The 14,836-nt window shown below is 35.2% G+C and overlaps 1 protein-coding gene across 4 annotated transcripts in view; it reads right to left on the bottom strand.

Moving 5' to 3' along the window:
• The window catches only part of Senp7 (SUMO specific peptidase 7), a 93,425-nt gene that overhangs the window by 3,822 nt on the left and 74,767 nt on the right, over positions 1-14,836 (bottom strand). For all 4 annotated transcript variants that reach the window (XM_090347165.1, XM_090347174.1, XM_090347184.1 and 1 more), the window contains 11 exons: positions 13,509-13,688; positions 12,198-12,460; positions 10,871-11,004; positions 7,441-7,557; positions 6,679-6,801; positions 5,502-5,594; positions 4,709-4,833; positions 4,253-4,296; positions 3,294-3,337; positions 3,130-3,198; positions 899-1,049 (listed from right to left, as the gene is read on the bottom strand). In XM_090347165.1, the coding sequence (XP_090203291.1) occupies positions 899-1,049; positions 3,130-3,198; positions 3,294-3,337; positions 4,253-4,296; positions 4,709-4,833; positions 5,502-5,594; positions 6,679-6,801; positions 7,441-7,557; positions 10,871-11,004; positions 12,198-12,460; positions 13,509-13,688 (1,343 nt within the window). The remainder of the gene's footprint in view (positions 1-898; positions 1,050-3,129; positions 3,199-3,293; positions 3,338-4,252; positions 4,297-4,708; positions 4,834-5,501; positions 5,595-6,678; positions 6,802-7,440; positions 7,558-10,870; positions 11,005-12,197; positions 12,461-13,508; positions 13,689-14,836) is intronic.

The raw sequence follows: 14,836 nt of genomic DNA, 5'->3' as shown, positions 1-14,836 counted from the left end.
AGAGTCTCTGTGGGAAAGAAAATACAGACAATTGTCTTTATTAATTAATTTCTGCAGCTATTGTGTTCTGAGCTTCTTGAATAAATGGGATCTTTGAATTTGGGGGAAATTTCAAATATTTCATATCCTTCCTCTTTCCAGTCATTTTGGAACTCTAATTACATGTAAATTAGAACTTTTAACTTTCTCTTGTCTATTATATTCTCTTCTCTCTCTTTTTTTCCTTGAGCTATACTTTTAATATTTTCTGTCATCTTTTTTTCAAGTTCACTAATTCACCTACTGCTGTACCCAACATCCTCTTAAAAACTATCAAATAAAGTTGCTTTGTCTGTTCTGAGACAAGTTCTTGAGAATAAAAGTCCAAGCTGGACTCAAAACTTGCAATCCTCCTGCCTTAGCTGCCCATCGCTGGGAGCACAAGCATGTGTCTCCAGACATTCTTTTTTTTTTTTTTTTTTTTTTTTTTTGCCAGTCCTGGACTTGAGCTCAGGGCCTGAGCACTGTCCTTGGACTTTCTCAAGGCTAGAGCTACACCACTTGAGCCTCAGCACCACTTCCGGCTTTTTTTTTGTATGTATGTGGTACCAAGGAATCCAACCCGGGTCTTTGTGCATGCTAGGCAAGCACTCTATCACTAGGTCAAACTCCCGGCCCGTGCCTCCAGATATTCTTAACGTCAGATATTTTATTATATATTTTCAGCTTTAGAATGTTTATTGATTTTTTAATACATTTCATCTCTTCATCTATTTTGTCCTCCTTTAGCTATGATTTTTCTATTAATCAAATCATTATAAAGATTCTATTTTACTTTTTTCCTTGACTACTATGACATTTTCCTGGCTTTTTGTTTACTCATGAATTTGAAAATATATGCTGGTAGTACTTCACCTACCTTGAAGAAGCTTTCCACATACTGTAGTAAATATACTCCACAATCACTGCTATTATCCTGTTTAGGAACTTTAGGGCATAGGTCTACCATATTTGTTTTACTGAATTCACGGTGAGTTTTTCGCTTTACTTCCCATTCTACCTCCAAATACCTGAAATCATCAATAAATACAGTGAGTTGAGTATAAATTTCCTTTACTATGCAACACTTTCATAAAGGCAAAGAAACATTTACTACCACGTCTGTTGTTTCAAGCTGAATTTCCAAAGACTAAGCTTTAACAGTACAAATTATGAGTTTTTCATGTGTCATTTAAGAAAATAGTTTAAAGCTAAAAGCACGATTTTTTCCAACAACGCAACTATTACAACTCAAATATATAAAAGTCATCTATATTATAAAGTAAACTAATAGATGGCTTAAAAAGTTTCATTGCTCAGGGGCTGGGAGTTTGGCCTAGTGGTAGAGTGCTTGCCTAGCTTGCATGAAGACTCAGGTTCAATTCCTGGGTACCACATACATAGAAAAAAGACAGAAGTGGTACTGAGCCTCAAGTGGAAGAGTTTCATTGCTAGTGCTTTTTGTTTTGTTTTTTGCCAGTCCTGGGGCTTGAACTCAGGGTCTAGGATTTGTCCTTGAACACTCTCTCTGCTCCAGACTAGCGCTCTACCATTTGAGCCATAGCATCACTTACAGCTTTTTCTGTTTATATGGCACTGAGAAATGGAAACCAGGGCTTCATGCATGCTATACAAGAACTCTACCACTAAGACACATTCCCAGCCCATTAGTGTTTTTTGATCCTACAGTAAAGTATTAAATCACATACATAGAAATCACACAGACACTAGACACAACATACACGTGTATACACACACATACATATTAACAGTGACAGAATTTTTTTTCTCTCTTTTTTTGGCCAATCCTGAACTCAGGGCCTGAGCACTATCCTTGGGCTTTCTCAAGGCTAGACGAGCTCTACCACTTGAGCCACAGTATCACTTCTGGTTTTTTCTGTATGCGGTACTAAGGAATCGAACCTGGGTCTTGGTGCATGCTAGGCAAACACTTTACTAGACTAGCCAAACTCCCAACTCTAATAATGATAGAATTCTTTGTTTGTTTGGTTTTTTTTTTTTTTGCCAGTCCTGAGTTTCAGCTCAGGGCCTGAGCACTGTCCTTGGACTTTCTCAAGGCTAGAGCTCTACCACTTGAGCCTCAGCACCACTTCCGGCTTTTTTCTATGTATGTGGTACCGAGGAATCGAACCCAGGTCTTCATGCATGCTAGGCAAGCACTTTAACCACTAGGCCAAATTCCCGGCCCCTGATAGAATTCTTAAGTGTTCTTTTTTGTTGTTGTTTTTCAGACAGAACTTTGGTTAATCACTATGATTTGCAATCTTTCACAAAGTTATGTTTTTGTTCAACTATAAATACAAATTCTGAATTTACTTTTGAGAAAACCCTTGAGAATATTAATGCTTAATTATTAACATATAATAGAGGACATATATTATTGACTTTTCAGACTTTATAAAATTTGTAGAGTTTACTTAAATGCATATTCAAATATGATTTTAGTTATAGTGCTGTCAAAAAATGTTTTTTTTGTTGTTTTTTTGTCAGTCCTGAGGCTTGAACTATGGGTCTGAGCTCTTTTGCTCAAGACTAGCACTCTATAACTTGAGCCATAGCACCACTTCCCTCTTTCTGAATAGTTTATTGGAGATAAGAGTGTCACAGACTTCCCATCCTGGATTAGACTGAAATTGTGATCCTTAGATATTTGCCTCCTGAGTAGCTAGGATTACAGGTGTAAGCCACCAGTGCCTAGTTTTTTTTTTGTTTTTTGTTTTTTGCCAGTCTTGTGCCTGGAACTCGGGGCCTGAGCTCCTTGAGCTTTCTCAATGATAGTGCTCTACCACTTGAGCAACAGCACTGCTTTCAGCTTTTTTCTCTGTATATGGTACTGAAGAATCAAGCCAGGGTCTTTGTGCATGCTAAGCAAGCACTCTACCACTAGGCCAAACTCCTGGCTCCTATTCATTTACATTTGAGGCAGGGTTTTACTATGGAACTTAGGCAGCCTTGAACTCATGATTCTCCTACCTCATCCTACTGAGGGCTGGGAATACACACATACACAACCATACTGGTTTGTTTCCAGAAACTGTTAAAACAACTTCAAAATCCTGAAATGATAAAACTGTCATTACTGCTACTTACTCTCGTAAATTCTGAACTGTATTTTGTATAGAGGCAGCTTTCAAGGAATCTAGTATGAGTATACAAGGCCTAAAAAAAGCAAACAAAGAAATTAAGATGTACATGTTTATATAAAAAATATGCCTAAATATGAGAAAATCATTATTATCATAGTATATTCTTACCTTTTACACAGTTTCTTTGGTATTGTCATACTCATCTCAGAAGTCTGTAATAAAATAAATTTTTATGACTTTGCAACTAGTTGAATACATTAATATTCTGAATCTTTAAAATATTTCAATTAAGAGTTCTTTTCATAATCTTTAGTGAGCTAATTTCATTTTCCAAAAATTCATCCATTTCTTTTCTTGCCTCCCCCTCCTACCCCCCCCCCCGCCCGGGAAGGGATGGAGGGGGGATCATGGGATGCGAACTGGGCATTAGCCCTGAGCTCTATAGCTCAAGGCTATATACCCTGAACCACAGAGTCATTTACTATTTTCTGGAGATAAAAGAGTCTCACTGACTTTTTTAGTACCTGGGCTGGCTTTGAGCCACAATACTCAGATCTCAGCCTCCTGAGTAGCTAGGATTACAGGATTACAGGCATGAGACACAGTGCCTGGCTCAACTTATTTTCTTATACTGACAATGTAACAGTATGGAACTAGTTTACCCAGACATAATAAGTAGTCTAGAACTTGAATAGTTCCAGTCACTTATCATTGAACAAAGATGAACAGGAATTTGATCTGTCGTTAATACATTTCCTAACTGAATTCAAGATGTAAATAAAGATGTATTTCTCCCTTTTGAAGAACAAAAAAGTATTAATCTGTAATAAGCAAAAAGAGATGTTTGATTGTGATTATAAATTTCAGAAATAATATAAAAAATTTGATTTCTTTAATGCAGGCCCTTTCTGTACTTTTATTTTTCTAAGGTATATAGTGAATCTCTGAAAGGAAATTAAAGCAAGGTAAACATGTACAAGAAGAAAAACTTTCACTTGTTTCTTGATTCAAAATTTTCAAAGAAGCAGAATCTATGAACTAGCAATACTCAATCATGTTCACTTAGTGACACTGTATAACATTATATATGAGTCTGCCTTCCTCTTATTTATATAAAGCACACTTACTTTGGAATCCTCTGCACTTGTTGAAGTAGTATGTAGATCATTATCTAATAAAAGATAGTGAAGTGAGTATGAGTCTTTACTGTATGTGTAACAGTGATAAATTCAAACTGTCATTTATCTATTTATTTATTTAGTGGCTAGTCCTGGGGCTTGAATTCTTTGTGCCCTTATTTCAAGCCCCAGTATTGTCACATAAGCAATGAAGCAGTAATTGAGAATTCAGATTATGTCTGAAGATTTGTGACATAAGGCTTAGTCATATTAGAAAAACTTTTCTTTAAAAATTCTATAATAATATCTTATGTCAAAAATTTAACTGCTATAGGTCTATAATAAAAATTTCAAACTTTATTCTTTGTTCTAATAAGTTGATCAATGCATTACTTTTAACTTACTACTATAACCTATAGCCATTTTATTATGTCATTACTAAAAACATTACATTAACAATGTCACCTGTTGTTCTGTTGTCATGCTGAGATTGCGGAGCCTGGAATTGCTGGGATATACTTTGTGGGAAATCTTCATACACAACTTCTTCTAACCATGGAAAACAAATGACTGCAAGATACCAGTGAGACCTGTTGAAGAAGAACTATAATCTTAAAAACATGCAAAATCTAAGCAATACAAAAGAATGTATTCTAGAGCTATATATGAGAAAGTGGGTATGATAAACTTTCATATTAATTTTTATATATCCACTGTAATAATACTTGGTATAATGTCCAACAGTCAATCTAAGACAAATAGCCACAAGTAAAGCTATTTATGATAAAATTTAAGTAATTCAAACTGTATTTTTTTCATATAACCTGTTTTCTATTGAGAATGTAAATAGACTCAACATCATCTTTTTATAATATATTTAGTAAATTTTTTTCTTATATCAAATAACATTCAATGGCTGGGACCTAGCTCAAAAGTTAGAGCACCTGTCCAGCAAATGTGAGGCCTTTGGTTCAAACCCCAGTACTGAAAAAAAAGTCTCAGTCCTTATGGTCTTACAGCTATATGGCATTTTTGTTTTTCAACTATATTTACAACATAAACACTGTCAAACTAGAAACCTAAGGTAAGTGATTCATTGTTTTAGCTATTTTCAGAGAAAAAAAATTAAAGGTGTCACCTGGGATTTATGTATTATACTTTTTACTGATTATTAGTCTACTGATTACTAGCACTGTAAGTATTTTTTTTTCTAAATTATCTTTCTTTAATTTGCCTTTAAGTAATCTGAAATACTCACGACTCATTTACAGGGACAAAAATGTAATCTTTATTAAAAATGTTTATGTGACGAGTCCATGTTCTTACTCTTCTATGTCTTCTCTGTGCAATTCTGGAAATTAAGGAGAAAAAAAAAAAAGGATAGCTCTTAATACTAATCGAAAAAATACTTGGCCAGAGACACATCCTGGTGGCTATAATGTGTAATCCTAGCTACTCAGAAAGCTAAGATCAGAGGATTATGATTCAAAGCCAGCCTCAGGAGGAAAGTCTGTGAGATTCTCATCTCCAATTAACCACAAAAAAACTGTAAGTGGAGCTATAGTTCAAAGTGGTACAGAGTTATCCTTAAACAATAAGACTAAGGGATAGTATCTGAGTTCAAGCTCCACAACCAACAACAACAAAAAAATATCCGGCCAGAAATTCAGCTAAACTTTTCAGACTAATATGGTATTTCACATGACATTGCATCAAGTTAATTAAACAGTAATATATGTCGGCAATGATCAAAAGGAGAATGTAATAAAAAGAACTGGTTACAGAGGTTAGGAAAGAAGTACAAAACTTTTTTTTTTGAAAGTCATGAGACTTTGCCCTGGACATTGCCCTTGAGCTCTTTAGCTCAAGCCTACTACCCTACCCCTTGAGCCACAGTGCCACTTCCAGTTTTCTGGTGGCTAACTGGAGATGAGTCTCATGGACTTTAGTGCCTGGGCTGGCTTTGAACTGGCTTCTCAGATCTCAGCTTCCTGAGCAGCTAGGATTACAGGTGTGAGCCACTGCACCCAGTTGAAGTATAAAACTTTTAAATGGCAATGAGTCAATTAAATGTCAGTGGCTGGAGGTCTAACTGTTCTGTCCAGTGAAAGATGGACCCACAATAGAAACACAATTTCTTAATAAAATCATGACCAAAGGTAAAGTTTGACTTCTTTATTCCTTCTTTGCCCTCCAACTCCTCATACTTCCACTTGGCATCCAACAGGGAATACAGGCAACCTGCAGCAGTCAGCCTCCATGTGGAAAGCGATTAAACTAGTGAAAAGTACAAGAAACGGCTCTTACAGCAAACATTCCCAAATCCTACTCTGTGGTGATACTGTCTACAAAATATAATAAAGAAGCCCTTCACAAGGAGCATAAAAATAGTATACTTTCTCCTAAAACACAGCAGCATGAGAGAATTGACTTACGAAAGATCTGGATTATCTTCTGTTAAATTATTTTCCTTCCTTGTTAAGCATTTATAGAAAAAACTACTAAAAATGTGACTTCGTTCAACAAGTTCATCAGATGCCTTCTCCAACATAAGATACCTGTAAAGTACCAACCCAATAAAAGTAATTATTATTTTATTTTTGTGCCATTTTCTCCAATTATCCTAATTCTAGAAATTATAAATATATCAAATTAAATCAAAACCATCTCACATCTTCTCTGACTTTTTAGGTACCTAAATGAATAAGTGTCAACTTATTCATTCATTTAGTTAATAAGTATATATCAAACTCCTACCAATCATCATATTTACACTAGACACATTAAAGTAAGAGAAGAATGGAACAGTAGCCCCATAGAGGTAAAGAGAATAAAATATTAATCAAATATCATATGGAAAATATGATGTGCATACATTCTACATATGCAGTATCAATGAAAATTAAAAGAATGAAACTGAATTTGGTCAACTTTAGAAAAAAATCTTATAAGCCAGGAACAGTGGTTCACTCCTGAAATCCTAGCTACTCAGGAGTCTGAGATCTAAGGACTGCATTTCAAAGCCAGCCCAGGCTCTAAACAACTAAAGAACCCCTGCCCCACACACTCACATGCAAAAAAAAAAAAAATTCCAAATGTGAAATTTTGTTAAAGTTAAAATAGTTCAAATAAAGACATTCATTTCCAGTTCCATAACAAAACCTATGAAACAAAGAAGAGTTTATTATTATACTTACTTCAGGTAAAAATCAATTATTACATCATTTAGAAACTCTCCTTCTTCTAAGCATTCCAAATCTTCATTAGTTACTCCTAACCCTCCCTTAGTAGGTGGCGGAGGATATACAATCAACCTTTAAAAAAATAAAGTTAAAATTTTATTGGTAGTGAAATTTTTAGTATCTATGAAATGTCAGATGAAACACTAACTGGGTAGGCAAAATATAACTATAACTGAAAATATGCAGAATATTTTCCTAAATTCTCACAAAGCTATTAATATGACACTCTCACTGAATAGTCTTTTCCAATTAATTCTCATGCAGACTAGCCTCAACAAATTATTGTATTTATACAATTTTCAATATTTACCTAATCTTTTTTTTTTTTTTGTGGGTCATGGGGCTTCAACTCTGCCTGGGCACTGTCCCTGAGCTCTTCAGCTCAAGGCTACCACCCTACCCCTGGGCCTGGGCACTGTCCCTGAGCTCTTCAGCTCAAGGCTACCATCCTACCACTGGGCCTGGGCACTGTCCCTGAGCTCTTCAGTTTAAGGTTAGTGCCCTACCCTTGGGCCAAGCCCCACTTCCCATTTTCTAGTGATTAATTGGAGATAAGGGTTTCAGGTCCTTTTGTGCAGACTGGCTTTGAACCTTGATCCACAAATCTCAGCCTCCTGAGTATCTGGAATTACAGGCGTGAGCCACCATGCCTGGCTTTACCTAATCTTAATAGGCTTCATCAGTTACAAAATCATTGAGGATGTCTCTCTTCTATATAATTTATTTTGGTCGGTTGTGGGGCTTGAAATTTTTTTATTAAAGAATTTATTAGCATTGATTTTTACATCATATTTCAAATGTCATGTTTAACAAACAAGTGTGGGGCTTGAACTCTTGACCTGGGCACTGTTGATGAGTTCTTCAGCTCAAGACTACCACTCTACCGCATTGAACTACAGCACCACTTCTGGTTCTCTGGTGGTTAATTAGAGATAAAGAAGAGTCTCATGGACTTCCTTGCCTAGACTGGCTTTGAACCGTGATCCTCCCAAAGAAGCTGGGATTACAGGCATGAGCTACCCGAGCCCAGAATCCCCTATATAATTTTTTTAACTTTCAACAATTAAAAAAAAGTACAGATTTTTCTATATTCTACTTCCAGTTCTGCATTTGAATCCATAAGGCAATTCCTTTCCACTCATATAAGCCAACAGTCAAAAATTGTGCTTTCCAAAACCTAGATACATAAGGCCATACAGTATGACACTAAATGAAAGGACCCCTAGGATATAGAAACAAAACCATATAATGAATGATTGTTGTCCTTAATGTACTATGCTATCTCTCATCTCCTTTGCTGTCCCTTGGTTATCTCATATTGTTACAGTATTTCACTTTGTTATCTGATATATTGGATCTATTTGTATTTGGTTATTTGAAATTGGATAGGGAAGGGGGGAAAACAAGATGAGGGGTGGGGGTTGGGGGGAGGGAAATGGGGACCAAGACATGAGAAAGGGTATCAATGTATGTGAAGTAATGCACTTTCTATCTGGCGAATATAATGTAACCATTCTATTAATTACAATAAAAATATATGAGAAAAATATACTCAGAAAAAAAAACAAAAAACTGTGCTAGCAAGTAGCAACAACAACAAAAATAACAGGATAGTTTAGGAGGCATGTTTCCCAAAACAAGTACTTACAAGTAAACCTTAACAGAAAATGAAGAAACAAAATCATGAAATGACATCAAAAAGTAGCAGAGAACAAATAATAACTAGTAGGCAACTTCTGGTACCCTAAGACCAAAAATATAGTACAGCCAGCCTCTATTTTTGGAACAGTTATGGCAGTACTTGATGGGCAAGTGCAGTAACTTAGTAAAGGCATATATTTCTTGCATCAAAATAGTTCAAGAACCTAAGAGTCATCCACAATTGCTTTCATCTTAATACCACAGAACCAAAAACAAACAAAAAAAGTTTTCTTGATAGTTTCTAATTGGCTATTTTCCTGTCCAATGTTTCCAATTATTAGGGGAGTGGAAGAGAGAGAAAGAGAGAGAAAGAGAGAGGGGGAGGGAAGGAGGGAGGAAGGGAGGACATAAAGGCATAAAAAGCATCTAAACTACATAAGCACTTCTGCTTTATAATCATAAGATACATGAAATATGAACAAAAAAAGAACTTTTTTTTAAAAAAAGCAACTTTTGAAAGAGAACTTGTAATTAACTCCAAACTCTTAAGATGAGGTATTCTTTTTTTTTTTTTTTTTTTGCCAGTCCTGGGCTTGAGCTCAGGGCCTGAGCACTGTCCTTGGAATTTCTCAAGGCTAGAGCTCTACCACTTGAGCCTCAGCACCACTTCCGGCTTTTTTCTATGTATGTGGTACCGAAGAATCGAACCCGGGTTTTCATGCATGCTAGGCAAGCACTTTAACCACTAGGCCAAACTCCCGGCCCCAGATGAGGTATTCTTTAGAAGCAATTTCATTTTCTCTCTCCTAATATAGACATGGAATATTTAATCTTCAAAAACGTCCATTGCTGGTTTGGGAATGGTGGTTCACACCTATAATCTCAATTACTTGGGTGGCAGAGATTAGGAAGACTGTGGTTCAAGGCCAGCCAGGAAAAAATTAGCACAAGCTCACCTCAATAATAAAGCTGGAGCCAGGCGCAGTGGCTCATGCCTATAATCCTAGCTACTTAGGAGGCTGAGATCTGAGGATGAAGGTTCAAAGCCAGTCTGGGCACAAAAGGACCTGAGACTCTTATCTCCAATTAAACTCTACAAAAATGGGAAGTGGGCCTTGGCTCACGGTAGGGTACTAGCCTTGAACTGAAGAGCTCAGGGACAAGGCCCAGGTCCAGGGGTAGGGTGGTAGCCTTGTGCTGAAAAGCTCAGGAACAGTGCCCAGTCCGAGTTCAAGCCCCATGACACAAAAATAAATTAAAAAATTTAAAAAACAATAAAGCTGGGCATGATGGCACAGACCTGTATTCTCCAGCTATGCAGGAGGTATTTTAGGAGGATCACCTGTCAAAGCCCAGCCCCAGGCAAAACATGAAATATTAGCTGAAAAATAACTATCTGGCTAAGGATGTGGCTTAAATGGAAGGATGTTTGCTTAGCAAATACAAGGCTTACCAAAACAAAACCTATATTGCTATTCCAGTACTTTCAATAAACATTTTAATTTTTACCAAATGTAACATTTTACTGTTATTTGTCTTACATAAAAATAAACCAATTGAAATGGCACTTACTATTTTCTTACTACTGTAAGTTCCTTATAAATTCAAAAAAATTATATTACTACCCATTACCACGAAAGTAAAATCCAAAACATTCTAAAAGATAAACTACTGAAAAGCAGCAGCATGAATGAATGAAAACTACGATAGCCTGCCTACAAATAGGATATAACACAGTACATACTTCTGAACAGGTCCAGTGTGCCTGACTTCTCGCCATTCTTCATCTGGATTGGATGTGATAGAAAGTGAGTAGCAACCACTACTCTGTTTCTGCAGGAACGTGTAAGTAGGCTTGGCTGCATCTGTATTTGAGGGCTGAAAGAATAACAAGAAAGTATTCTTTTTTAAATGAATAAACATAAATGTTAATATTTTTAAGACAAAGGTAAAAGTAGATTTGTGATTATCATACCAATGAGTAATATTTATACTTAGTGGTGCTATGGCTCAAGGGGTAGGGCAGTCGCCTTGAGCTAAAGAAAAAAAAATAACCAAGCCAAAAAATTTTTGTGATCAATATCACCATATGTAATACAACATTATATCAGTTTGTATTATCAAGTGATGTTGACTTTGTTCATTTAAGGTAATATCTGTCAGGGATCTCCACTGCAGTTATTGCTTTTATTCATGAGTATTTATTTTCTTCAGGAATATCAACATCTACTAATAAAATAAATGCTATACAAATAATAGTAAATATTAATAATAAATATTAATACTCACAAAATTTAAACTATAGGTATCTATTTCTTCTTAAATGATCATCTGTTAAATTTCACATCTGTCAATGGATCTTGCCTAAAACAATCATAAATATAATGCTTTTGTAGCTATGTTTAGCAAATACGTTTTCTTTGTTTTTGTGTTTACTAACTGCAGTCTTTTAAAGAAAGGACTGCTCTATTGGTCATTTATTTATTCACTCATTAACTCAGTTATCTATTGTTAAGTATATATTTTTATTATCCTCTGGTTAGCATTTCATGTTACTATAGATTTTGTTAATCAACTTTCTGCCTTTGGCATTGAGAATTCTTTGAGATTAGTTCTTTGTTCTTTTGATAAAACATAACATTTTGGGGGTTGGGGATGTGGCTGAGTTGGTGGACTACTTTCCTTGCATATATGAAGTCTGGGTTAGATTTCTCTGTACCCTATAAGCAGAGAATAAATAGAAAATAAAATTGTTAAAACATTAAAAATTAGTTTAAAAAATATTTTATGCTGGGCACCAGTGGCTCACATCTGTTATTCTAGCTATTCAGGAGGCTGAGATCTGAGGATCTTAATCTTAAATTCAAAGCCAGCCCAGGCAGGAAAGTCCATGAGATTCTTATCTCCAATAAACTACTCTGAAAAAGCTGGAAGTGGCACAGTGGCTGAAGTAGTAGAGAGCTGGCCTTGAGAAAAACAATCTCAGAGACAGCACACAGGCCCAGAGTTAATATCTGTGAAAGAATGTTTACCTCTCTACCTCCTGCTAATCAGGTTAATCATATGCTAACCTGAGATAATGGTTTCATCTTCATTTCTTCAGCAGCAGCAGTAGTGGATAAACAAGCTGAATCACAGTAGTAATGAATAAAGGAACTCTCTTTTGAAGAAAGGTTTTGAAACAAAGGAAATGCCTGCACCCAAGATAATGGATAAGAAAGCTCCAATTCTCCGTTGGTTGTACTTATTTCCATCATAATATCTTTCAATTTCAACTCTTCTCTTTGAGAAATGGCATTGTTTAGCTCAAGGAAAATGAATTCACTGGATTTTGCTATGAAAGAAATAAAAACAATTTTTATAACTAGTATTACTTTTCAAAGGGATTATAGTTAACATAATGTAATACAAGTAAGAGTAATATAAAACTCAATGATGCATTCTGTATGTTAAATGATAACCCAGGCAAATTAAAATTCCAAAATAAGTAACTATTAATCTAGAACCAAAGCCAGGCGCAGTGGCTCACACCTGTAATCCTAGCTACTCAGGAGGCTGAGATCTGAGGATCAAGGTTCAAAGCCAGCCCAGGCAATAAAAGTCCATGAGACTCTTATCTCTAATTTACCACTAGAAAACTGGAAGTGGTGCTGTGGCACAAGGGGTACCAGGTGGTAGCCTTGAGCTGAAGAAGATCTTGCTCAGGGATACCACCCAGGCCGAGGGGTAGGGCGATAGCCTTGAGTTGAAGAGCTCAGAGACAGCATCAAGGCCCAGAGTTCAAGCCATACTTCTGACCAGGAAAAAAAAAAAAAAAAGCTTACTACTTAAAACTAAAATATACAAGAAAGTAAGGGGGGGAAGATGGTAAAGAAATCAAAAGAACAAATTTTACTTACATCTAAACTAATTCCATTTTCAACTTCATGAGTTGATGTATCTATATACATATTTTTATGAGTGCATACAGACTTTCAGAGAAGGAAACTGAAATTTATTTTCCAAAAACTAAGAAAAGTTGAAGATAAGTATATTATATTTAACTGTCATTAACTATCACAATCCATTAGACACAGTGCCAAAAATCACATGAGAAAGGTTAACTTACTAAAAGATAGTTCTGTTTTCAGAAGCAAGATAGTTTTCAATGTAAACAATATTTAAGGTGTTTTTAAGGTAAGGTATTCTTTTCATTTTATAAATTAACTTAATTGACCTAAATAAAATTGCCAGAAGAAATCATGTCAACAAAGAAAATGATTTATATAATTTATCTTATATAATAACATGAGATAAAATCATTTTATTCTATAAAAATTTTAGAAGACTTATTGTAAGACTTCTAAGGTCATCCTGATACTTAGAAGTTATTTTATACTCACATTGCTGGCTTAATAGAGAGTTCTCTAACTGGGTTTGAATTTCTTGAAGATAACGTGAAGAAACCCAGAGGAAAAGGATTGCATGACTCCTTTTATTATAATCCTCATCCTTACTTTTCCACAACCCAAACCTCTTCAAGTGTTTGGTATCCACTACCAATGAAACCTCATTCAGAGACACTGAAACAAATAAAGGCAATAATTTAAAAGTTTATTTAAGAAGAGAGCACTATGTACATATGACAGTTTTTGAGGTATTTTTCTGAAAGATAAATGTACAAAAAGTTCTTTGAAATGTTTCTAGTACCATTCACTAAACTTAGCTGAACTATCCCAAGCAGTATTGCCAAATTAAAAATACATTACAAATTAGGAAGCATTAAAGAATTATTAGATGATAATAAAATATAGCCAGTTAGTTTTTGATATTGTATGATTTCAGTTATATCTAGAAAAATGAAATTTAAGGCTAAATTTACATAGCATTAAATGCTTTATCCAGGGACTGGGGGAATACTTCAGCTAATAGAGCGCCTGCATACTCAACGTAAAGACCTGAGTTCAAACTCTAGTCCACCAAAGATATATATATATAATATATATTATATATATATATCTCTTTGACAGAGAGAGGGGGAAAAAAAGAATTTTATAGCTGGGTGTAGTGGCTCACACCTGTAATCCTAGCTACTCAGTAGACTGAGATCTAAGGACTACAGTTCAGCCTGAAAATAGACTTTCCCTACGATCCTGCCATACCACTCCTGGGCATCTATCCTGAACATCATAACGCAGGATATAAGGACACCTGCTCAGCTATGTTCATCTCTGCACTATTCACAATAGCCAGGCAATGGAAACAATCCAGATGCCCTACTGCAGATGAATGGATACAAAAAATGTGGTATATACATGGTATTGGAAATATAAACATAACTACATAGACATAAAAACCTATGACTCTATAGACATGTTTTATTTCATAAATTAATATGTATCTATGATATACAAACCCTTAGCCTAATTTTGATTATGTTCTAAAAACTAAGTGCCAATGATTGTATATAGAGATTCCCTTCTTGAACACTTGTTTATTAAACATGTCATTTAAAATATGATGTAAAAAATGTGGTATATATATATGTATACATATATATATATATATATACATATAGCCAACAGACAAGATAAAATAATGACATTTGCAGGAAACTGGATGAATCTAGAGAGAGACAAATCAAGTGAGTGAGACAAATCAAGACCAAAGGGACAAAAGGCACATAGTATCCTTACTATGTGGCTATTAGATCAAAATATTGAGCAATGAC

This window comes from Megascapheus bottae, chromosome 1, assembly GCF_031878675.1.
Source record: "Megascapheus bottae isolate mThoBot1 chromosome 1, mThoBot2.hap1, whole genome shotgun sequence".
NCBI lineage: Eukaryota > Metazoa > Chordata > Mammalia > Rodentia > Geomyidae > Megascapheus > Megascapheus bottae.
The sequence above is the reverse complement of the archived record's forward strand: the minus strand, read 5'-3'. Positions and strand labels throughout refer to the sequence as shown.